Raw genomic sequence first — 24,059 nt, 5'->3', positions numbered from 1 at the left:
GATACAAAGCTGGCTGACTTGGGGGGTAATGGTGCTCCGGGAGGGATTGGAATTCTAACCGGAGTTTAGCACTGATGGGTGCCTGTTGGGTAATATCTGTGCTCTATAACACATTGCAATATTCGAGCGGGTGGCGTGTGAGCCTCTGACTGTAGGACTCACCATACAGGCGGCGGCCATGCAGCTGTAGGAGAGGTGCTTTTCTACAGCACTTGCCGTCCCCCCGAGAGGAGACCCCTGAGAGCAGGGCTCGGGTTGGATGTTACAACTAGAGACTCCATACATCAGGGATGAAAAACCAGCAACAAAAGCCCTAAAGACTTACTGTTGTTCTGCTCCATCCCATAGCCATGAGTCACAGACCCTCGAGCCCACACCTGGAGGAGTAACAACCCCAAACCAAAGGGCTGCTTGGCCTCGAAGGGGACACACTGGTTCTGGGCATAAGCAAGAGGTGCTTAGTCCTGAAGGACATCTAGGCTTCTGCAAAGCGCATGCTCTGTTACACCTTTTGGACTAACTCCTTCCAGTATCTGATCACTTGCTTTAACCTTGTAAATAACGCTCTGATCGCCTTTTCCTGGTTAAGAAATCCTCCTGTCATTTTCGAGAGGGCTGGCTGTGTACCCGAACAGTTCTTTCCTTGGGTGACATACATGTCCATGGGCATTGTACGTGAAGTCTGGGCTTCCACTCTGTTCTGTCTGCCTTTGCCACATCGTCAAACACTTCAGTGCAGGTTCGAGCTTTCTCCAAGATGCATCTTCACCTCTTCTTGCAGAACGGCATTGTTCATGGAATCGCCAAGTGCCACCCCTTGCCAACAAGTCACTACGTCATTCACAAGGCAGCTTTCCCTCTTGCAACATGTCTGACTGAAGCACCACAGATGATGGCTTCCACGAGCCGCCTTCCACCCTACTTCCCTGCATCACCCGGAAATTCATTGCACATTGCAGGGTTCCCCTCTCAAGGGGCTCACTGGCAAATTTGGTTTGACTCCTCCATTTAATCAACGGTGTTTGCAGTACATTGTTTGATCAGAACACCGATCCAGTCTTGGCCCAAAGCGTGGACTCTATCTTGTATTAACATCCATTGCCAATGCAGGAATCAATTGACTGGAGCCAATATAAAATAGCAGCTAAATAACTTATTAAATCTATCAGTTCTACAACTAATGACTACTGCATGATACAACCTAGCTCCTTCTACCATGTAACTACAGGCTTTGGCATGAACCGAAGGCAAAGTAGTACAGGAAACATGCATAAAGTCTTGTGAGGCTAAATATTTCCCAAACTGTCCAGACAGTTATTTGGAGCCCACCGTTCTATCAGCACCAGTATTTAGAAGCTTTCTGTCAGTTTGGGTCACAATGAGACTGTTCTGCAAGCGATGGCCTTGTGGGCGATGGAATGGCTTTTCGGAGTGGATGCCCAATAGCATTTCAACATTACGGGATCTAGAAAAACTGCCCCACTGGCAGCCTCTCCCCGCCCCCAGGGGCTGCCCAGCGGGTCTGGCTGGTCGGTTCCCCAGACTCACCCCTGAGGAGCGAGGAAGAAAAGGCAGCAGGATCAAGTCTGATAAATACAAGAAGAGTTTATTGAAAAAGTGTGAAGGCAGCAGGGCCGGGGCAGCGCCGCAGCCAGAATAAATAACAGCCGCCCTCCCCTGGGAGGGAGCGACATGGAAGACGCCCCGGCGACAAGACACACGCGCCCAGCCCGTCCGCAAGGGAGAGGCGGGGCCGGTGCTCACAAAACATGGCTGTGAGGAGGGGCCCTCGGCCCTCCGGGGTCCCTGAAACAGCAGGAGGGAGACGGAGTCTGGGGGCCCTGGCAGCTGCATATACAGCGCCGTGGGGCCTGCCGGTTCCTCGGGCTGTTCTGTGCCTCCCTGGGGGGCTTGCCAGAGCACCGAGGGGCTGGTAGCTACAAGGGGACCCCTCACTGGGGCTCCCTGCTTAGGGCTTCATTGCAAAGGCCTCATGGGAGGGGAGGGAAGAGGGTCCCTGTCCCGCTACATGGCTCCTGTGTTGTCCAGGCCTCTCGGGGGCTCTGGGGGGCTGCAGGGCACAAGGGCGAGTCCCGCCCCGAGGGGGGCAGCCTGCAGGGAGCCCCAAGCACTGTTCCCTCCTCAGGAGGGGAGGGCAACGTGATCAGGCCAGCTGATTGGAGGAGAGCTTGGGTCCCAGTGGAGATCAGGTTGATCCACTTTCTGCCAATGGGATGGCAGCTTAGAAGCCCCAGATCCCAGGGGGTGATGCCACTGCCACTATCTGGATAGCACACCCCCCCCGGTGGGCCCCACTCCAGGGCTTGTGGGTGGTGGAGGGGGGCTGGGGTTCCCCTGGGCCCAGCTGCAACACTGCCCCACAGAGGGTGTGTTTCACTCTGGTGGGGTGCGGGCTGGGGGCAGCAGCGATCAGCCTGCCCGGGCCCCGTGGCTGTCCTGAGAGCCAGCCCCTGGGAACAGGTCTGCGAGGGCCAGGCCCACTCTCTTTCCCACCCACTGTCTGCAGGGCCTCTCCCTGCACCCCACGGCTAGCTCTAGCCACGGCACCGAGTCTCAGCTGGCGGGGCCCAGGGCTGCACTGGCTCCAGTACACGCCAGCTGCAGGAAACCTGCTCGCTCGGGATAGTCCCTGCTCAGGAGGGCCCAGTCAGACACAAGCCCACGGTGCCCTCAGGCTGCTGTCGACTGCAGTGACAGCCGGGCTGAGCGCCGGGCCCGGGTAACGTCTCCATGCCACGCCGAGCCCCAGACTCAGGCCAGGATTCGCGGTGGGATCTCCACCGAGGCCTTGATGAAGACGGTGTTGTCCCGCACGTAGTTGCGCTTCTTGATGTCCTCGTGCGAGATGAACTTGGGGTACCCGAAGCCCAGGGTGCTCTCATCCAGGGAGCTGCGGGAGGTCCCCGGCTTCTGGAAATTCTTCCAGTTGGGGTCGGGGTTGAAGGTCTCGGTGATGTGCTGGGGCTTGGACAGCGAGGGGTCGCTCTGGTCCAGCAGGGAGAAGGTGACGCGGTAGGAGAAGGGCCACTCCAGGAGGTTGTCGTACTGGCCCGGCAGCACCCGGATGTAGACGGACAGGTGGCTGCCTTCCCCGCTGCCGTTCCCGTTGAGGAACACGGACACCTGCAGCTTGTAGCCGTAACGGTGGGTGTAGAAGGGCGGGCTGAAGAACTCGTAGTTGCTCCGCACTTTGGAGTCCTGCAGCTTGCGGGCGTAGTCTGCGATCTTCCAGATCAGGACCCCGTCGCTGCTGACCGACAGCTCCTCCACATCCTGCCGCAGCTCCTGGATCTCCTGCCGCTGCCGGCTCACCAGCGAGCACACCAGGCCCAGGTGCACCTTGGTGCTGTCGTCCAGGTGCCGGCTCATGGCCAGCTTGGGGCACTGCATGGAGGAAGGAGCAAGCAATCACTGGGGTGCAGCGCAGAGGACAGGGAAGGGGCGGTGCTGGGGGAACAGCGAGACCCCGGGGGGGGCAGCACTGGCTCTGGCCAGGCGCAGGTGGATGGGGGCAGAGGGCAGGAGGCAGCACTCACCCGATGTTTGCAGCCAGCGTCTTTGAACGGGCACAGCACCATGGCTGTGCTGCAGTTCTCCTTCAGGTGCCTGGACAGGTCTTCTCTGGCGATGCTGGGTGTCCCACACTGGTTGGGGCAGGACACAGGGTAGCGGGGACACTGGTACTGGTGATTCTGGGGGCAGAGCGGAGGCGCTGTTAGCTGGAGTAACGCTCCCTCAGGGACCGGCTGGGCCCTTCGCCCAGACCCATTCAGCGCAGCAGCCGCCTGGGACCCGACCCGGACCCCCCAGGCCCCAGGGAGCGGCACCCCCACCCCCCGCAGGGCCCTGCCTCACCTGGATGGTGTCAAAGACAAACTGCTTGGTGCAGTAGGGGCAGGGCTGGGTGCGCTTGGGGCAGTCGGCCAGCGTGTGCTGGGACAGCAGCCGACGCATCATGCGGGCCCCGCACTTGTTCTCGCAGTACACGCTCTCCTGGGGGCACACGCCCTGGTGATTCTGGGGGGACAAGAGCAGGATGAGCTGGTGCCGGGGACCATCACCCACGGGGCCACCCCTGTATCGCCCCAGCCCCCCAGGGACCCGTCCCCGCACTGCTCCAGGGGGCCCCTTGGGGCCGTCCCAGCACTGCCCCTGCCCCATGCCAGGGACCCCAGCTCCCCGCACTGCTCCAGGGGGCCCCTTGGGGGCCATCCCAGCACTGCCCCTGCCCCGTGCCAGGGACCCCAGCTCCCTGCACCAGGGGGACCCCGTGAGGCCACCCCCGTGCTGCCTCGGCTCCTGCGAGGGACCCCGCGGGGCCGTCCCCCCAGCCCCCCACAAGGGACCCCAGCTCCCCGCACCAGGGGGACCCCGTAAGGCCACCCCCGCACTGCCTCTGCTCCCGCGAGGCAGCCCCCACACCACCCCTGCCCCCGCACGGGTTCCCGGCTCCCCACACCTCGTAGGCCTCGCCGGTGAAGTCGCTGGCGCAGAACTCACACTTGACGCGGCGCTTGGGGCAGTCGTGCTGCAGGTGGTCGGGCAGGTCACGCCGGCTCAGCTTGATGCTGCAGCGGTTGGGACACGGGATCACATTGAAGCCGCACGTGCTGAGATGGGGCTGGCGAGACAGGACAGTGTGTGTGTGTGTGTGTGTGTGTGTGTGTGTGTGTGTGTGTGTGTGAGATCACAGCCCAGCGCCAAACCCACCCTCGCGCCCCCTCCCCCTCACCTGCAGGTGCTTGATGGGCCCGCTCCAGCGGCAGCCCTCTTCGCTGTGGATGCAGCGGATGGGGAGGCTCAATACTTGCGTCTCCAGCTCGGGGTCCGGGTAGATCTGGGGAAACGGGGACAGAGACCAGGGGACTTGCACCGTGGGGCAGAACAGGACTGTGCCCAGCCCAAGGGCACCAGCCACCCCCCCGAGCACAGGGAGAAAGTCCCACAGAGCTGGCTGGGGCAGGGCGTTCCTGGCGCGGCCAGGGGGTCCTGGGGCCCAAGGCAGACAGAGCGAGTGTGGACACGTCCCCTGCCCCTCCCCGGGGTGTTGGTCTCCCCTGCTGGCCCAGTGTCCTGGCTTTGAGCCTCCCCCTTCCGAGCTGCTCCACATACAAGCATCATAGCTCTAAATCCACCTGCCCTGAGAGGTGCCCGCCTGAGCCACTGGGCTGCCCACAGCCTGCAATGCCCTGTCCACGAGGGAGAGGCTGGACGAACCTGTCTGGGAACCACTTAGCTCAGGGTTAAATTAACCCCCCTCCTCGTGTCCAGGGCTGGGCCAGCAGGGGCTGCGGGTCGGGATTGAGGGGCACCGCAGAGCTGGGGCAGGGGGAGGAGGTGTCCCAGGACTGGGCTAACAGGGGGCTGCGGGTCGAGATTGAGGGCACCGCAGAGCTGGGGGAAGGAAGTTTTGACAGCACCTGCCCCATTAGCTTTTCTCTTACAAACCAACCCATGGGAGGGGAGGGCAGGGACTGGGTCTTGGCTCCAAGGGCTGGAGGAAACAAGCCAGATGCCCAGGGCCCTTGCCGGGCCCAGGAGTTGTGGCTGGATGTCCTTGGGCCCCCAAGCCCATAGTGCCCTCCCACCCCCCATGGGGTGGAGCGGTTTCCTGCTGGCTGGCAGGGGCTCTCTCGTGCAGCCTTTCTTGGGAGAGGTGCCAGTTTCCCAGTGCGGCTGTGTGACGAACTGGGCCTGTTCTCACTGTGGTCTGTGAATGCTGACAGGGAAGTGTGGCTGAATAGTCTGCATTGGGGGATGGGAGACAGCCCGAGGGCGCATACCTAAGTGTGTAACACGAGAACCCAGGGAGGGGTTGAAGGCCAGGTGACTCCTTAGCCCGGGAAACTGAACAAAGGCTGTGGGAGGGGTCGCTGAAGGCAGAGTGTGGGAAGCAGGCTGGAGAGATGGCTGGGGGGCAGAGATGGCTCTGACCTCCCAAGGGGGGCTGGGACCCCAAGATGGACCAAACTGAGGGGGTCCCAGTTGTCTGTGCCTGCAAGACCTGTCTTGGACTGTATTCCTGTCATCCAAATAAACCTTCTGCTTTACTGGCTGGCTGAGAGTCATGGTGAATCGCAGGAAGCCGGGGGTGTAGGGCCCTGAGTCCCCCAATAATCCGTGACAACTGGTGGCAGCGGTGGGATCTACTGCACCCCGTGGACGGCGCTTCCTGCAGTAAGTGACTGGGGAGCAGTAAAACGAAGGGGGATTGACGGGGACCAGGCGTGCTGAAGAGTGAGAGAGAGACGGTTATTACCCCTGGGAGTGTGTGACCAGCGAGAAGGACTTTTGCAGTAACAGGGTCCCCCGGGGGGATCGCAGCGAGTGGTCCCAGGGGCGGAGGAGTCTGCAGCTCAACCCTGGCAGAGAGGTGGTGACCTCGAGAAGGGCTGGCACACTAGGGGGCCCCCTAGGAACTGTGGGGAGCTGTGAGCACACAGGCCGGTGAGTGGCCAGCAGGAAGATGTATGCCAAGCGGCTTAAGAGCGACCTGGTGGAGCTGTGCAAGCAGAGGCGGCTGCGCATTGGGAGGCTCACCAAAGAACAGCTCATTGCCCAGCTGGAGGCGGAAGATCGCGCGAATGAACTGATCCCTGTGTCTCAGGGAAGCAGCCTGGCAAATGCAGCGCAGGCACCAGTGTCTGTCCCAGTTGGGAGTGGTCAGCCGGCCGCTGAGGGCTTCCCGAGACCCCTCCCTCCTATGCCTAGGGGAAGGGTGGGGAGGAGCCCAGCAAATACCGAAGGCGCCGTGAACCCCCCGGCCAGCAGGGGGTCCCCCTGGCGAAGCCCGCCGGCCAGCAGAGGATCCTCCCGGCGACGTTCGGCATCCGGGGAGCGGAATTGGCTGGAATGGGAGAAAGAGCTAAAACTGAGAGAGCTGGAGGATCGTGAACAACAGAGACAGCATGAAGAGAGACAGCGTCAGCATGAACGGGAGGAGAAAGAGAGACAGCATCAGCGTGAACGGGAGGAGAAAGAGAGACAGCATCAGCGTGAAGAGAGACAGCGTCAGCATGAACGGGAGGAGAAAGAGAGACAGCATCAGCGTGAACGGGAGGAGAATGAGAGACAGCGTCAGCATGACCTGGAACTGGCGAGATTGAAGGGCAGCGAACCCCCGGCTGCGGTGAGTGAGGGGGGACCCAGGACTGCACGGAGCTTTGATAAGTGCATCATGGCCCCATACAAGGAGGGGGAGGACATGGATGACTTCCTGGAGGCCTTTGAGACGGCCTGCGAGCTGCACCGTGTGGACCCCGCGGACAGACTCCGGGTCCTTACCCCCTTACTGGACCCCAAATCCATGGCATTGTACCGCCAACTGGGAGAGGCAGAGAAAGGGGACTACGAACTATTCAAAAGGGCCCTGCTACGAGAGTTTGGGCTGACTCTTGAGATGTACCGGGAAAGGTTCCGGAGTCAAGATAAAACCCCTGAGATCTCATATCTGCAACTAGCCGCCCGCATGGAGAGATACGCCAGCAAGTGGGCTGGTGGGGCCCAGACGAAGGAGGACCTGATTAAACTGCTGGTACTGGAGCAACTGTATGAGCGGTGCCCATCCGACCTGAGGCTGTGGTTGGTGGACAGAAAGCCAGAGAACCCGCGACACGCCGGGCAGCTGGCTGATGAGTTTGTAAAGAGCCGGTCAGGAGATAAAAGGGAGGAGTCCCAAAGGAACAGTCCCACCACAACGCAGAGAGAGAGTCACCATGGGACCTCCCCATGGGAAAATACAGAAAAAACCCATCAGAGGGGAGCATCCGGCATCAGGACCATCCGACCTACTCAAGGGGACCCATGGGACATGGGCTGCTACCACTGTGGCCAAAAGGGCCACATACGGGCCCAGTGCCCTAGGCTCAGGGACAGACTGAGCAGACCGAACCCACAGAGGGTTAACTGGGTAGAGACCCAGCCCGGCGAAAGGCAGCATTCCCAGGGAAGGGGGGCTGGCAGAGTACCACCTGCTAAGGAGGGAGGAGAGCTCCAGGCCAGCTCCTCTAGGGGGCTGGATGCTCCAGACTCAGGGTTTTTGGTTTATATGGTAGGCGTGGGGCTGTCCCTCCGGAGAGAGGACCTTGTTCCCCTGGAGGTGGATGGGAGGAAGGTCAATGGATACTGGGATACGGGCGCAGAGGTGACGCTGGCCCGGCCCGAGGTGGTGGCCCCAGATCAGGTGGTGCCCAACACCTACCTGACCCTGACGGGGGTGGGCGGAACACCAGTCAAAGTACCCGTGGCAAGGGTACACGTGAAGTGGGGGGCCAAGGAGGGCCCCAAGGATGTGGGGGTACACCCGTATTTGCCCACTGAGGTATTGATGGGGGGGGACCTGGAGAACTGGCCAAGCAACCCCCAAAAGGCACTGGTTGTGACCCGCAGTCAGAGCCGGCGAGGGGCACTGCGCCCTGGCCTTGGGGGGGGTGCCTTGCCTGAGGCGCAGGACCCTAACCTGGTGGGGAGGGAACGCCCAGGGACACGGCTCAGGGAGGCGGCAGCTTCAGGCCCAGCGGGCGAGGAAGAGCAGGTGGCCATCCCTGTCCCAGCTGCCGAGTTCCAGGCCGAGTTACAGAGAGACCCCTCCTTGCGGAAGATAAGGGACCTAGCCGACCTCAATGCGGTACAGACCATGGGACGAGGTGGCCGGAAAAGGTTCCTGTGGGAGAAGGGGTTCCTGTACCGAGAATGGGCTCCCCCAGGGGAAATGGAGTCAGGGGGGATCAGGAGGCAGCTGGTGGTACCCCAGAAGTATCGCCGCCAGCTGCTGTGCCGGGCCCATGATATTCCCCTCTCAGGGCACCAGGGAACCTGGCGTACCCAGCAGAGGCTGCTACGGAGCTTTTACTGGCCTGGGGTCTTTGTTACTGTCCGACAGTACTGCGGATCCTGTGACCCCTGTCAGAGGGGGAGGAAGGCCTGGGACAAGGGGAAAACAGCTTTAGGACCCTTGCCCAGCATAAAGGATCCTTTCCAGAGGGTGGCCAAGGTTAAAAGGGCGGCTCTAAACCAAGAGAGCCCAAAGCACAGACCTCCAGACTGGAGCGCTGGGAGAAGACCACAGCCCAGTTGGAACCCCAGAGGTATGGGGGTGGGAAAAGGGCACAGGCCGCATAAACCTTCCCACATGCGAACTGCGAGTGCCATCAAGCACCCCGACCTAAGGGGGGGGCGTGAAACTGAAGGGGCCTGGTGTAATTCCCACCAAGGAACTGGAGGGATGCGGGGGCATCCATGGGAACGGGGGTAGGTTCGAACTTCCCCGGGTCACTGGCTAAAGTGACCCTGCTCAGTTCGGTCTCGAAGGGGGGAGAGATGTGACGAACTGGGCCTGTTCTCACTGTGGTCTGTGAATGCTGACAGGGAAGTGTGGCTGAATAGTCTGCATTGGGGGATGGGAGACAGCCCGAGGGCGCATACCTAAGTGTGTAACACGAGAACCCAGGGAGGGGTTGAAGGCCAGGTGACTCCTTAGCCCGGGAAACTGAACAAAGGCTGTGGGAGGGGTCGCTGAAGGCAGAGTGTGGGAAGCAGGCTGGAGAGATGGCTGGGGGGCAGAGATGGCTCTGACCTCCCAAGGGGGGCTGGGACCCCAAGATGGACCAAACTGAGGGGGTCCCAGTTGTCTGTGCCTGCAAGACCTGTCTTGGACTGTATTCCTGTCATCCAAATAAACCTTCTGCTTTACTGGCTGGCTGAGAGTCATGGTGAATCGCAGGAAGCCGGGGGTGTAGGGCCCTGAGTCCCCCAATAATCCGTGACAGGCTGTACAAAGGGCTCTCTTGCCTCAGAGCACTGTTGGCACCACAGCCCGTGCCAGGCCTGCCAATGCGCACTCCAAGGGCGGTCTGTGTGTGTGGGGTCCCTGTCCAGCACTGTTTGCCACACGGACTTGCGCAGCCCGACCCCCCAGGCCAGGGAAGGCCCAGGCCCCAGGCTGAAACTGGGTGTGGAGAGGGGACCTGATGCAGGGTCCCCCATGGGCCCGTTGGGGCAGCCCAGACGCTGCTCCTTGCGCTGGGCCCAGATTCAGCTCGGTCTAGGCTCAGATATGGAAGCCCTGCAGTTAGAGCCCAGGCTATGGGGAAGGGGGAGATTCGGCTCCCCACGCGCTGGCTGACCTCCCTGCGGGACGGCTCGCCCCCAACTCCATGGCCAAGCCCTGATGGGGCACCAAGCTCCCCTCCCCGTGGGCTGGTGGGGACTCACCTTGGCGTAGTCGAGGGGCAGCTGATCCTCTGGACACTTGAAGACGCCTTCACTGCAAAAGAAACGAGCCAAGGTCAAAGTTGGGGGAACAGCAGGGCTCCCTGGGGGGCAAAGTGGGAATTTTCTGTCGTTTTTTAAAAAGCCCTCTGTGTGCCTCAGTTTCCCCTACACATGGCACTTCCCCCGAGCAGGGGAAAGGACTAGGTTTGCTCTGAGTGCAGGTGAAGACACAGAGGTGTGTGCGACACCTCCCTGTCCGAGTCATTTGACATGTCCCAGCCATGCCCAAGCTCCCCGGGCCCTGCGAGGGACACAAGTGAACCGAATGCCCCCTTCTCTGCTCAGCCTCCGGGGCACATGGTCCCACAAACTGCCCCAGCTACCTCTTCCACAGAGGAGGGAAAACAGCCAAGAACGGTCGTGTTCTGCCCCCCCAGAGCCCAGGCTCTGCTCAACGCCATCAGCGCCACGGGGTTAGAGTGTCCGCGCCTGTAACGCCAGGTCTGCTTCTCCCATGGGCCCGACCCCTCCTAGGGTGTGACCCACCTTCCCCGCCAGCCTCTGCAGGGCCGGACGGGACCATTCCCAGAGCAGCAGGTGGGCAGGAGACGCTTCGGGGAGGCAGGTGGGGCCAGGGGAGAGAACCGTCCCTGAACATAGGTGGAGCCAGGCCCCCGGGCCCTGAATATTTCTGGAACCTGGGCACCATGGGCCCATGTAACTCGCTGCCCCCCCAGGGGAAAGCAGGGCAGATGCTCCCAGCCCTGGGCGCTCAGGGCTCTGCAGTCCAGGACAACAGGCCGAGGAGCCCCATTGTCTGGCTCTGCAGCCAGGTGCTAAACGCCTCCCAGGCTCCAGTTGAGGTGAGAAATCTGCCACTGCACAGCGGGAGCCGATCCCACCCTTCTGCAGCTGCTCGCCAGATGTTGGGGGGGGGAAACGGACACACGTGCTGCCAGGAAACCGCCAGTGCTCAGTCCCATCCAGCCATGCAGCTCACCCAGCCTCTGACCCTGGGATCGCGGGGGGTGGAGGCCCTATGTGCATAGCTCAGAGACAGGTCACCCCCGTGGATGAGCCCTGGACTGAGAAGGGTCTGGGCCCGGGGGGAAGAGACACGTTTTCCAGCCTCCCACAGATCCCAGGAGCCTGGACACAGGGACTCAGCTGGGAGGTCCAAGAAGGGAAGAGGCAACAGGACCCTGGTGGAGCGTCTGCTGCCCGCGCCCCATGTGCCTCGCCCAGCTGGCCAGTTATAGCAGCCCAGGTGCTCCCGCGTGGGGCAGGTGGCGGCGTTTGCCTGCCGAGCATCTAGCCAACTGGAGGTGTGGAGGAAGGCCAGGCAAAGCCGGCGCCGGTTAGTGCCTTCCCCAAAGCCGGCCCCCCACCTGGAAGCACAGCAGGCTCCCCCCAGAGCTGCCCCTCACCTGCCAGGGGCCAGGCCCACAGACACCTGTGCCCCACGGGAGGGAAGGGGAGTTGCCGCTTGTCCACTGATCAGCTTCCGGAGGCGCCAAAACCAGCACAAGGCACCTGCCTGGGGGGCGCTGTGCTGGGTCCCTCTCCGCAGACAGCCTACGTGGGGCTGGCCCACAGCACAGTGGTGCCTCTCCCAGAGGGCGCCTGAGCCTGCAGCCAGCACCACTGCTTTTTGCAGACCTTTCCCCAAGCCAGTGCCCGGATTCAGGGCTCCCCCTCCTCAGGAAGCCGTGGGCCGGGAGCCAGGCAGCTGGATTTTCCCAGCCCATCCTTCAGGCTTCTCTGGCGAGGAAACGTGCCCTGTATGTGAACCTGCCCCTACGCGCTCCAGGCAGCCGTGCTCAGCTCCAGATGTTACCCCTGACCTCATGGAGCCGGCAGCAGCCGCAGCAGTGAACACTCAGCCCCCCAACAGAGCTCCAGGAAAGGAGGGGGTCCCATGAGAATGGCCTTGCCCAGCACTGGGCCCCCCAGCTCCCTGCACTGACAGGCCACAGCATGCGTGCGAGGCGCAGGCAGACCAGGACTGCCACGGCCAGGAGGGGAGAGGGGCCTGGCTGCAGCGACATGGGGGCAGGTGCCACAGCGCACTCAGCTCCCCGAGCTAATCTAGCAGGACCATGGGGAGCAGGGGCTGCACTCCAGGCCCCAGGGACACCCAGCTCCAAGCACACGGCTGCCCGTTAGGCCGGGCCAGGCCCCGGGCTCCTTGCCCCGCAGGGCAGAGCAAGGCACAGCCAATGCCAGGCAGGGAGTGTAAACACCTTCCCTGAATGACAAAGGTCAGTTATCCAGTTATCACTCCCGCAGGCAGCGCCTCCCTGTGAGTCATGGGGCAGGGTGGGGGCTGACTACGTAAACTTCCCCCTCCCCTGCCAGGCCTGGCTCCCCCGGCACAGGCTGGATTGGCACATGCAGCCCCTGGCACCCCCTGCGGGTCCCAGCGCTAGAGCCCTGCACAGAGCCGGGCCAGTGATCACTGCAGCAGGGGATTTACTCCCCCCCTCCCCCCCACCCAGCAGCCCAGGCCCAGCTCAGCCAGCTGCTCCTCCCCTCCCCCAGGTCCCATGGCCTCCTCTCCCCCCCTCCCCAGCTGCTGGGTATGTTACAGGAACCCGATGGAAATAAACAGAGACTCCGGAGCGCGGCACCGTATTCCTTGCAATTTGAGCGCCCGCCTGCTGCTTCTGAGCCCAGGAGATACCGAGGGAGGCCAGAGCAGGGGGGCTCCCACCTGGCCCCTGCACAGATTACGGGTTTTATCAAGGCTCACGAGCAGTGATTTCTGGCCCTGGAAATGCCCCTACCCCACCCCCATCCCCACTCCTAGCAGATGCTGCTCCCCCCCACCCCATCAACTCCCCCGCTGGACAAACAGGGATGGGAAGGGCCCAGGAACAGGTGTCCCTCAGCCAGGCTGCCAGCTGCTGCCCGCCTGGGATTCCCAGCGTGCTGAGACAGCAGCAGTCGCCCCACGGAGACCAACAGCTGGTGCCAGCCTGGGCCAAGCACACCAAGAATCGCACTGTGCCTCGGCCAGCCCGGCAGGCAGCAGGCCCCTGCCCAGGGCCCCTCCCGAGGGGGCTGAAGGGGTTGCTTCGCCTGCCCTGGGCTCCCCCATGCACATCCGGCGAGGGCCCACCCTGGGCAATGCTCTGCTCTGCCAGCCTGCATGCGGCCAGCCCCCCGGCTCAGATCTCTGCCCTCTCTCAGGCACTGAACAGGGAGCTGCGGCTGGAAGACACCAGGGCCCTGACCTGGAGGCTGGATGCAGAGCCCCACAGCGAGTGGTGGAGGGGCAGGGGGCACCAGCACAGAATCTGCAGCTACACCTGGGCCAAGGCAGCGCGGAAAAATGCCCAACCTTTGCCCTACAGTGAAATCTGCTCCCAGGCCAAGGGCAGAGGAACAGCAGGCCTCCAAGAAACCAGCCCAGCCCTTCCCTTCCCCCCGGAGTCACCAACACGCAGCAGCTCCCTGGCCTCACCTGGGACCACTAGGAGCTTGGCTGCACTTGCCAGGTTCTTGGAGAACCCCGAGCACAAGGAGATCGAGGCGGGGGGGCCCTGCCCTCGCCTCCCCCCTCCTCCAGCCCAGCTGCACGGCACCCTGCCTCAGGCTTGCAACGCAGCCAGTCCCACCTGCCTCCCTGTGGTGAGCGTCCAGGACAAGGTTTGGGGCGCGCTGGCACAGCAAGACTGGCCCCCGCCTGCCATAGGAGCGCAGGGAGGCTGGCAGCCGCTCTCCAGACACGACAGGGTTACAGCTCCGGCAGTGCTAAATCGCTCGGCCAGAATTAAGAAGCTGCCAGACGAGAAGAGCAGCACGTGACTGTGTGTTCCCAGGGGCCTGGCCCGCCAGCAATGCACACAGGAGCCGATCGGGCAGGTCAAAGCCCCACCCACATGGCAAGCAGCCACAGTGCATTTGCCCTACACAGCTGAACAGCAGCTCTGCTGAACTGTGCTCACGGCAACCAGAACTGCCACACCTGGGACCACAGAGACACCACCACAGCCCTGCCCAGGGGACGGGACACCCTCCGTGGGCACCGCCACCTGTCACAGCCCATAGACTCTGGGACTTTAAGGCTAGAAGGGACCATCGTGATCTGCTAGTCTGGCCTCCTGCACATCGCAGGCCACAGAATCTCGCCCACCCACTACTGTAACAGCCCCCGACCTCTGATAATATTCAGTCCTGCCACGAGGGCCGGGGGCTGGACTAGACGACCTCTCAAGATCCCTCCCAGTTCTGCGATTCCGGCTGAGTTACTGACATCCTCAAATCACGCTTTAAAATCTTCAAGTTACAGAGAATCCCCCACTGACACTAGTTTAAACCTGCAAGTGCCTCAGGCCCCAGAGGGAGGTGAAAACCCACCAGGATCTCTGCCAACCTGACCCGGGGGAAAACTTCCTGACCCCAGAGATGGTGATCAATTAGACCCTGAGCATGTGGGTGAGACCCACCAGCCAGACACCTGGGAAAGAATTCGCTGCAGTAACTCAGATCCCTCAGGTAACTCAGGTATTGCTGTTGGCAGTCACAGGTGGGCAGTCCCTTGTCCCATCCCCTCCACAAACTGATCGGCCTCAGGCTTGAAGACAGTTGGATGTTTCCCCCCCCCAAACTTGTTGCTGGCCAGTTTATAGCCTTGTGTTCACCTTGGCGCTTACCTCCAGTAACACCCTCCCACCCTGGCCCAGAGAGCGCCTCTGGGCGCCCAGGCAAGAGCACACAGGGCACGTGGAGCAGACACACCACCCCACGGGGCGAGGATGGGAACAGCAGCGTTTCATACAGACTAACCAGGGCTGGAGGGAACGAGCAGGGGGCCAAGGGGCAGCTGTGGAGACAGGAGAGGAGCAAGGCATGGAGCAGGTTTAAGCAGCGGGGAAGGAGACACAGAGACTTAATTTCAGGTGTTCCAGCCCAGAGGTCTGACTGGGCCAGGCTCCCACTGCAAAGCTAGGATCTCTGACCCATAGCAGGGGCCGGCTGGCAGGGCTGCCCCCCATGCCCTCTTCCTGGAGCAACAGCTCCTGTGCTTCCCAGGATGCCTTGTGGAGCTGGACAGGAAACTGCACCTGCCCTTCCCTCATAGGCCCATGTAACACTTCTGCACGCAGGGAGCTACAGGAACATGTGGGGCCACGGGCAACTGGGAGGGCGCTGTACAGTCGGGGCTCCCCTTCCCGACTCCCAGGGACGGTTCACACGTCCTGGCCTCCAACTCACCCCCTTAGCCGGGTTATTTCTACAGGAGGAAAAGCTTTTCCTGATGCCAGGCAGAGCCCTGGCCCCACGGCTGCTCTAGAACGAGGGCTAGTCAGACCCCGGCACTCAGCCCGACCCCTGGCGCTCAGCCCCTCTGCACATCGCTGCTGGGGTCCCCCCACAGACGCACCAAGAGGGAAACCGCCAGGTTTCCGCCAATACGGCTGGGTGGCTTCCTTGCCACCTGAGCCCAGCTCCCTGTTTGTTTGGGCGGTGCCGTTCCTGTGGGGACCGTTGCTGGGCAGCGAGGGGAAATAAGGCCCCAGCCTGAGCAGCAGGCTGCATGGAAGCAGGGCGCTCGCCAGGGAGCAGCCAGCGACCTCCACACCCCTGAGCGTGCTGCAAGGAGCCAGCTGTGAAATGGAACCTGGGACCCCCCCGGGGACAGAGCCGAGCCGGTTCAGACAGCAGGCTGGCGCTGCCCCCTCGACAGCCACTCCCACAGCTGGGCACAGCTCAGACAGCGCCAGCCTCGGCTCTGGCCTGGATTCCACGCCCAGAAGAGGCGACGAAGCCGAGGGCGAGGATTATGGGCGAAGGGCGAACAAGGCTCCTTGGAAAGGCTGGAGCAGGCTGCGTTTGGGGGGAGCCCTGCGCCCTGCTAAGCAGCCCTAGTCCGGACTGGGCACAGGCACATGGCCTAGGCTAGCCAAAGGCGACCCGGCGGGAACCCGGCGGCTCCAGCAGCGTATTGCGCTCCTACCCCAGCGCCGTGCACAGAGCAAGGGTTAACCAGCACAGAGTGGAGCAGGCTGCAGGTCCCACCCGGCGGGGTGGGGGGAGAACTGACATAATCCCCAACAAAGCCTGCTCACTCCAGCACGGCTGGCTGGGCAGAGAATGTGCTGAGGCAGCAGTTTGGGAGTTCAGTGAGTGAAGTCCTTGCCTTTGACCGTCCCTGAACACGGAGCAGTCTGAAGGCCGGGCTGCCCAAGGCGGGAGGAGGGTCACAGCACCCTCACTGGAACCCTGCTCTGTTCCAGGCGCCAGCAGCGAGCTCAGCCAGGCACCCTGCCCGAGTCAGCTCCAAGCCCACGCCCCTTGCCACACCACGGGGGCTGGGAACAACAGCCTGGAGCAGGGTCAGCACCTTCCGAGGGTCAACAGAGATCCCCTGAGGCAGCAGGGCATGTGAGAGCCAGGGACAGAACCCAGGAGTCCTGACTCCCAGCCCCCTGCTCCAAGCCAGTAGACATCTCCCCTCTTCCCTCCCTGACATTAGAAATCCTAACTCGAGCCAAGAGCCGGACGCAGGCCTCAGGCAGCATCAGTGCAGGTGACCCAGGAAATAAGTCAGCTTCCAGCTGCCCCCAGCCACAGCCCAGTCACCCCCAGCACCAGAGGATGGAGCTGAGGAACCCCCCGTTTTGCACAAATTAAGTTCCTCTTGGCTTCATGTGGCACTCGGCTGGCTCCTCCCAAGAGTCAGCTGCCTTGGGGACTCTCCAGCTCTACTCAGCGGAAGGGCGCCCTGCCAGAGAGGTCGCCCCCCAAGTGGGACTGGGGTCAGGGGCTGTTGAATGGGACCATCGGACAGCAGAAACAGACACAGTTTACAGAGGGCTCAGCTCCTTGGTGCAGCCCCAGGCCCAGTCTCACTCTGCTCCCGGCCCTGGACCGAGCAATCACAAAACGCTTTCCGAATTCCTGGCTATGCAACCAGCCCGGCAAGGTTCAGCTGGGCCTGCCCGGCCCCCACACCACCAGGAGGGCAGAGCGCCACGGGGGCTGGGGAGACACTGCTGTGAGCCGTAGCCAGCCCTCACGCCATTAGTCCGATGGCAGCTGCGAGCAATGCCTGGAGCACATCCTTCCACACCTCCGAAGTGCCCAGCGAGCTCGCATCCTGCCATGGCACTCCGCACTAGCCCCTCTGGGGAGTGGGGCCGCGGGGGTAGCGCATGTCCCTTGGCCAATAGCCCCACCAGCAGGGGGAGACAGCAAGCCACGCAGAGCCCAGCCCTGCTGGCAAGGGGATGCTCCACCCCGGGACAGGCTCCTGCAGGAGGGGTGCTGATGGGACAGCCCAGGCACCAGGGTAGGACAGTTCCTCACCCTACAGAAGCTGTGCTTCTTCCAGACGTGGTGAGTGCAGCTTCATAGAGGAGCCCATACACCTTGCGTGCACGAGACCACTTTCTTTGGGGCTGGCAGCGTCCCTCAGGGCCACACACATGCTCTGTGCCTCCGTGTGCTCCCAGACAGCGGCCGGGCAGCAAACCCCCCTCACAACTCAAACCCGGGGGGCCGAGGGCTCCTGAGAGCAGGGACAAGGGCCGGTCCATGTCGAGGGCCGGTCTTCCGCTGGCGGGGCCAACGCTCATGGCAGCATCAGTAGTGCTGGGCCAGGAAGCATCAACGTCTGGTCCTTCCCCGCCCCCGCTGCAGGCAGGGCTGGGAGGACTTGCTGTGCCTATGGGAAGACCCAACGTCCCTCAGGGCAGGGCTGCCACCCCTCAGGGGCTGTGCTGGCTTTCGTGTCAGGGAACGTGTGGGTTGGACATGCGCCAGGTGGGGTCTCGCTGCCACGGGCATTAAACGGAAACTGAGGCGAGTCACAGCCACCCCTCCCATTATGTCCCTGTGCAGGAGCACAAGGTGCACACGCAGCCCTGCCAGTCACGAGAAACCAGGCCTTGTGTGCGAGGCACATGCACCCCTTTAGTGGGATCCATGCTGACACGGTTCGGGTCCTGCTCACAGACACCAGTGCCAATTTCGGGCTCCTCATTACCAAGCCGGGTTTAGTTAACTCTGGGCAATGCCGCAGAGACTCAGGCTGCTGTGCTGGTCGGTGGGCCTGGGCATCCGTCACAGGGAGCACGGCCATGGCCCAGGGGCCAGCAGTGGGTCCTGGCACCAACCTGTGCTCTAGTCCTCCCCCATCGCACAGACACTCTGCCCCAGAGATCCCACAGCTGCCTGCTTTGCACTGGGTGACAGTGGAGTCAGACACCAAGGGGTTAAACACGAATCATTCTACACAAACACAAATCTCAGCGGTGGAGGGGCTTCCTTCGCCCCCAGCCCCGCCCTGAGCCCCCAGCCAGGAGCCTCAGACAGGGAGCTACAGGCTGCTGGGGTGTCAGGCTGGAGAACATGAATGAATCAGAGTAACAGCCGTGTTAGTCTGTATCCGCAAAAAGAAGAACAGGAGTACTTGTGGCACCTTAGAGACTAACAAATTTATTAGAGCATAAGCTTTCGTGGACTACAGCCCACTTCCGAAGTGCATCCGAAGAAGTGGGCTGTAGTCCACGAAAGCTTATGCTCTAATAAATTTGTTAGTCTCTAAGGTGCCACAAGTACTCCTGTTCTTCTTTTTATGAATGAATCAGACCCCCGGGGGCTCTGCTGAACCAGGCCCCGGCCTGAGCGCTGATAGGCTGTGCTGCCTGTCACTCCGCCTGGCCTCATTCAGGTAGAGAGCAACTGGGCAGCAGAAGGCAGAGGACTGGCTGGTGGCTCTGGGAGAGTTCAGAGACGCACTCCAGGCTCCCCGGCAAGGCTGTGGACAGCCGGACAGCCTGAGACGCTGCTTGCCCAGCAGGGGAGGGGGGACCTGGGACAGCACATGCCAAGCGCTGGTAGCAATTTGGCAATTCTAGTTTCATGGCCAGTCTCAGGCTGCGAGCTGCAGAACTGCTCAGCGAGCCGTGGAAAGCGGCTGCCCCATGCACGAGATCCCCAATGGCAGGGTTAAAAGCTGTGGTGTGGACAGGGCTCAAGCACCAATTGGAAGACTCTGCTTTTTAAGTCCCTGTTGCAATTGCTGAGAGCCAGCTGGCCTGGGGCTCTTCAGGGAAGTCCGGCAAGGGCTGAAATAAATCCCATTTGACACTTATTTCCCAGCAGTGTCCCCAGCACAACAGGCGCAGGGATCCCAAAAGCCCTGGATGCACCGGGAATAGGACTCTGCCCACTGCCACTGCATGGGCTGCTGACCACGCACTGCCTCTCACAGCCTTTATCCCCCTCCCCGAGCCTCTCCTAAGCCAGTACACAGCTCCCAGCCCTGCCCACACCTGCAGCTGCTCTACTGTGATCTGTCCAGAGCCTCAGCCAGAGGCCAGGACCCCACTGTGCCAGGTGCTGTACAAAGCCCAGGTTCTCAGCAGGGTCTGCCCATTTCCAGGGGCTTGCTCACTGCAGCAGACCCGGAGAGAACGCTGTAGCCAAAACCTCCACATGGAGCTGAAGGGTCTAGGGGCAAACAATCCTATGGGCCCACAGCGGGGTGGGATGTAGCCTGGCTGAGCGCTGGCTCCTCTGAGAGGGTCTTGCCCTGGACAAGGGTTTCCCCTCTCTGTGCCCCACCTTCAGAACCTACTTCTGCGCCCCGCCCCCCAGATGGCAGGGAACCCGCTGGTCTCCAGTCAAACGGAGGAGGGCCCAGGGTGGGGTGAGCCGGGGAAGCAGCTGCTGAGATGGGCACATAGCCAGCCATGTTTGCAGCGTCCTTCCCGCTGCCAGGCCATGTGGGGCAGGCAGAAGGGGCTGCGGTGTGGCTGGTATCGGGGAGGGATGTTCAAACAAAGGGTGGCAGGGGGCAGAGAGCAGAACGGACAGGATAGCGCCACCGCTCGCGGCAGAGTCAGTGCCTGGAACGCACCAGAGGGTGAGGCTGCCAGGACTGAAGGGTGAACCCCCACCCCCACAGACTGAGCCCAGGGCAAGGAAAAGGGGCTTCCTGGGAAGCCAGCGAGAACTGACAGCCCGCAGCTAGGGCCTGAGTGATGGAGAAACACGAGACTGTATAACCTGGGTAGGGGCTGCCTGGTCCCAGTCACCATGTGGCGAGCACCTGGCTTCTCGCTCTGCAAACCTGGGGCTCCTACCACCACCTTGTACGTGGGCCAGGCAGGGGGGCAACTGGGACATCCCGTGTTGCCCCATTGGAGGCTTCGGAGTGCAGGGACCCAGCCTGGAAAGCGCGGCGGGAGGAAGGGGGGAACAAGGCTGCCATTACCCACGGGGACCCCCAGCCGCCCTTTGCAAGGCTAGGGCACAACGGGAGAGGGACCGGGACCTGCTCCCCAGATGGTACTGGGCTGGGCCAGGCCAGCTGGGAGCACCAGGAGAGCAGAGGCAGGAGACCGGGCAGGGCCGGGCAGCAGCTCCCAGCAGTGCTACACCCGGGCTCGGCTTGCGGGAGCCGGGCAGCTCGGGCGGGCAGGAGCAGCCACGTGGCTCGGCGTCCGGGCTCTCCGGGCGCAGGTGGTTGTCATGGTGTGACGGGCAGAGCCCAGGTCTGGTCTCGCCCCCCGGGGGCCTCGGGCCACGCCTGACACTTGGATCTCAGCCCCGCGGTCAGTTCTGCTCCACGCCCCCGGCCCGCCCGGCCCCAGGCTCGCCAGACACCGCAGCTCCTCCGGCGACGGCTCCGCACCTGCCCCTGGCGCGTCACGAAAGCAGCGAGTTTCGGCCCCACCTCCCCCAGCGCGCCGCGCCCGGGCCCGGCAGCCGCGAGCGACCCAGGGCCGGGCCGGGTGTCCCGGGCTGCAAAGCACCTGGCGGCCCGCGGGCGGAGCGGTGCCGTGCGGGGCGCGGGGCCAGGCTGGCACCAGCCGCAGCGGAACCAACAGCCCCGGGCCGCAGCGAGCCCCGCACGGTCCCAGCCGCCCGCACCTGGCGCCGGGGCAGCGAGAGCCGCGACCCCGGAGGTGGCCGGGGCGCTACGCGGGGCTCCCCCCGCCTGACGTCACAAAGGGAACTCTGACATCACAATCCCCCCCCGCTGCCCCACGGGGCGGCCAAAGGTCCCGCGAGCCCGGGCTGGAGGCGGCCGGGCCGGGCCGGGGGCTCGCCAGGGCCAGCGCGCGGCGGGACGCTGCCCGCTCCCGCCCCCTGCCCCGGGCCGAGCCCGCCCGAGCCCGCACCTGAGGAACTCCTGCAGGCAGGTGTCGCAGAAGCGGTGGCCGCAGGTGGAGACCTGCACGGGCTCCCGCATGGCCTTGCCGCACAGCGGGCACAGCAGCCGCCGCTTCGGCTTCTCCAGGAACTTGTAGTCGAAGCCGGGCATGGTGGGGCCGGGCCGGCGCCGCTCCCCCGCGCCTCCCGGGCACCGACTGGGGCCGCGCCGCGCCGCTCGGCGGCTCAGGGTCCGGCGGGCGGCTCCGCCCAGGGCGGGCCCGGGCTCCGCGCGGTCCTAGCGCCCGCCCCCCGCCTCGGGGGCTGCACCGGGGCAGCGGCTCCGGGGCCTTCCCGGCTCGGCCCCGCGGGTACGGCCACAGCGGCTGCTCCCGGCCCTGCCCCGTAGCCAGGTCACCGCATCTTCTTCCACCAGGCGTCGGGGGCAGGGCGGGGTCGCTCCGCGGCGGGTTTCACAGCCCCCGTTCGGCTGGCAGAGGGTCCGAGTCCGGAGCCAGGCCAGGGACACCCCCTGCCCCCGGGGGCCCAGGCCTGGCCGGCAGGGGGCCGGTTCTGTGCTAGTCTTGGCTCTGCCACGTGTTCACTGGGTGTCCTTGGTTGAGTCACTGACACCCTGTGCCTCGGTGTCCCCCGCTGGGGCTGTTTACTTACCTGTGCCTGGAGGAGGCATTAGCTCTGGTCTGACTGGGCTTCCCAGTGACTAGTGGGTGTGGTGGCCCAGCAGTCACTGGCTCAGCACCCGGGGGGGGAGGGGGGGGATTACTTCCCTGGGTTGTTTCTCCCTGACTAGCCCTTTTCTTTCTCCGCATTGAATCGCTCCCAGGACCAGGCTAACCACACTCCAGTTTCCTCTCCCGGCTCCGCACAGCCACCCAAACCCTGATCTGCGGCACATGGCTACAGTCAGGGGAGAAGGGCGCCATCTAGCGAGCACACCTGTTGCCTGCACAAATTATTAAACCTTGCACATCTGGAGCAAGGTGAGACGACCCACAGCGGTTCTCAAACTGTGGGTCGGGACCCCATTTTAATGGGGTCACCAGGATGGCCTTAGAGTTGCTGGGGCCCAGAGCCAAAGAGCTTCAACCCTGGGCAGCAGGACTAGGTTACAGGCCCCCTGCCTGGGGCTGAAGCCCTTGGGCTTTGCTCCCCGCCCCCAGGGCTATGGGGCTTAGGCTTCAGTCCGTCCCCGTCCCCCCCCTTCCTGGGGTCATGTAGTAATTTTTGTTGTCAGAAGGGGGTTGCAGTGCAATGAAGTTTGAGACCCCCTCCACTAGACAATCCTTTTCAGGTGAATACGGTGCTGCATGGCTCCCTAGGCTACAGCGAGCACAAAGTTCTGCAGTGACCCCTGTGGCTAATCTCAAACAACTGTTTTGTGCGCTCCTGAGATCTATACATCCACCCCACCGAAGGACATTCGCCCCAGTGCTGATGAGGGCAAAGAAAAATCCCGTTCCCTGTTTTCCAATTTCTCTCCATCACTCTCCATGCAAATCCTCAAGACTCACAGCTTAGCCCCTCTTCCCCTTGGGGGGGCCCTGCTCAGACTGCATGGCCAGCTATGCCCAGCAGGCAACAGCCTTCCTGCCCAGCGTCTCCCCTTTTTCTCAAAGAGTTTGGAGGGAGGATAAGACAATGAGCAGAGCCAGACTAAAACTACCACCCTCCAGCCTCCACTTGGTGCTCTCAGAAACCAAAGCAGCATGTAGGCATATTTGTCCCTTTCCCCGGAGGCTGGCAGAACAGGTCCAACCACCGTTTGCTGCCCACCGGCTGACAGGGTGAGGAGCAGGTGTCTGGAGTCTAACCAGACCGTGCTCTAGTCCTTGTCCCATTGAGGGTAGCAGTTGCTATGGTAACTTTTGGGTTTAGTTTTCCAATAGCAAATGGAACACGGGAGGGATTCCTGAGGTAAATCCCCATCGTGACGCTTGCTGCTCATGTTGTTCTCCCCAAAAAGTCTTGTTAAAACTAAGAATCGGTCTGAGTCTGCCTGGTGGGAGCAAAACCCAGCCCCCCTGCATTTGCTAGAACCAAGGCAGGCACAAAACTTGTGGGATGCAGGCTGCAGCCTCCCATACACAGCCCACGGGGATATGGGGTGGGGATGATATCCCAGGGAATCAGGCTCTGTGCTAGCAGCTTAATCTGCCACATGCATGGTCTTGCCCTACCTGCTGTCAAGCACCTGGATATATGACAAATGGGTGAAACGAAAGGGGGCCTCCGAATTTAAAAGAGGGTCTCTGCCAGGAGTGCACTGGGATCCCTCTCCAGCAGACCGGGCACCAACCCGGCTGGAACCGCAGGCCCTTAACAGCCCAGGCTGATTGTGTGCGGCTGGAGACCAGTTCTTTCCTAAGATAGGCAGAAAGGTTAACAAACAGCTTTGTAAAGGCAGGGAGCTGGTGGCAGAGTGGGCTAAACTTTAACCAGCAGGAATTTGCTCCCTCACTTTCCCAGAGCTCCTGGAAACGCTACACGTGAGAAATTAACCACGGGTGGCCTTAGGAGAGCAGGCTGGGAAATACCATTAGAAAACTGGGCACATCTGGAGCTTGTTGATTGGCCCCCGACGATGTCCCACCCGGTCTGGCATGCTGGGTACATGGCTCATGGCGTGTGGGTAACTATTCTTCCCCACTCAGCTTTCTAGTAGCCATAAGACTCTTCAGGCAGGGAGCAGGTCCCAG

The 24,059-nt window shown here is 62.5% G+C and overlaps 1 protein-coding gene across 1 annotated transcript; it reads right to left on the bottom strand.

Annotated features, from left to right (window-relative positions):
• Nucleotides 1-1,587: 1,587 nt before the first annotated feature.
• On the bottom strand, nt 1,588-21,584 carry TRAF4 (TNF receptor associated factor 4). Its single transcript, XM_054008432.1, has 7 exons — nt 21,372-21,584; nt 10,234-10,285; nt 4,754-4,858; nt 4,481-4,642; nt 3,877-4,038; nt 3,558-3,713; nt 1,588-3,405 (listed from the first exon to the last, which is right to left on the bottom strand). Exons 1-7 carry the CDS (start codon nt 21,512-21,514, stop codon nt 2,773-2,775), a joined length of 1,413 nt encoding a protein of 470 aa, XP_053864407.1. The 5' UTR covers nt 21,515-21,584; the 3' UTR covers nt 1,588-2,772.
• Nucleotides 21,585-24,059: the final 2,475 nt, after the last annotated feature.

The sequence above is a fragment of the Malaclemys terrapin genome, chromosome 18 (genome assembly GCF_027887155.1).
Source record: "Malaclemys terrapin pileata isolate rMalTer1 chromosome 18, rMalTer1.hap1, whole genome shotgun sequence".
Lineage (NCBI taxonomy): Eukaryota > Metazoa > Chordata > Testudines > Emydidae > Malaclemys > Malaclemys terrapin.
This window is presented reverse-complemented; position numbering and strand designations above follow the sequence as displayed.

Coding starts and splice junctions, on each gene's coding strand:
- TRAF4 (XM_054008432.1), bottom strand. CDS start 21,514: ATGCCCGGCTTCGACTACAAGTTCCTGGAGAAGCCGAAGCGGCGGCTG. Junction 10,286..21,371: donor TGCCTGCAGGAGTTCCTCAG/GTGCGGGCTCGG, acceptor TTTCTTTTGCAG/TGAAGGCGTCTTCAAGTGTC. Junction 4,859..10,233: donor TGCCCCTCGACTACGCCAAG/GTGAGTCCCCAC, acceptor CCGTTTCCCCAG/ATCTACCCGGACCCCGAGCT.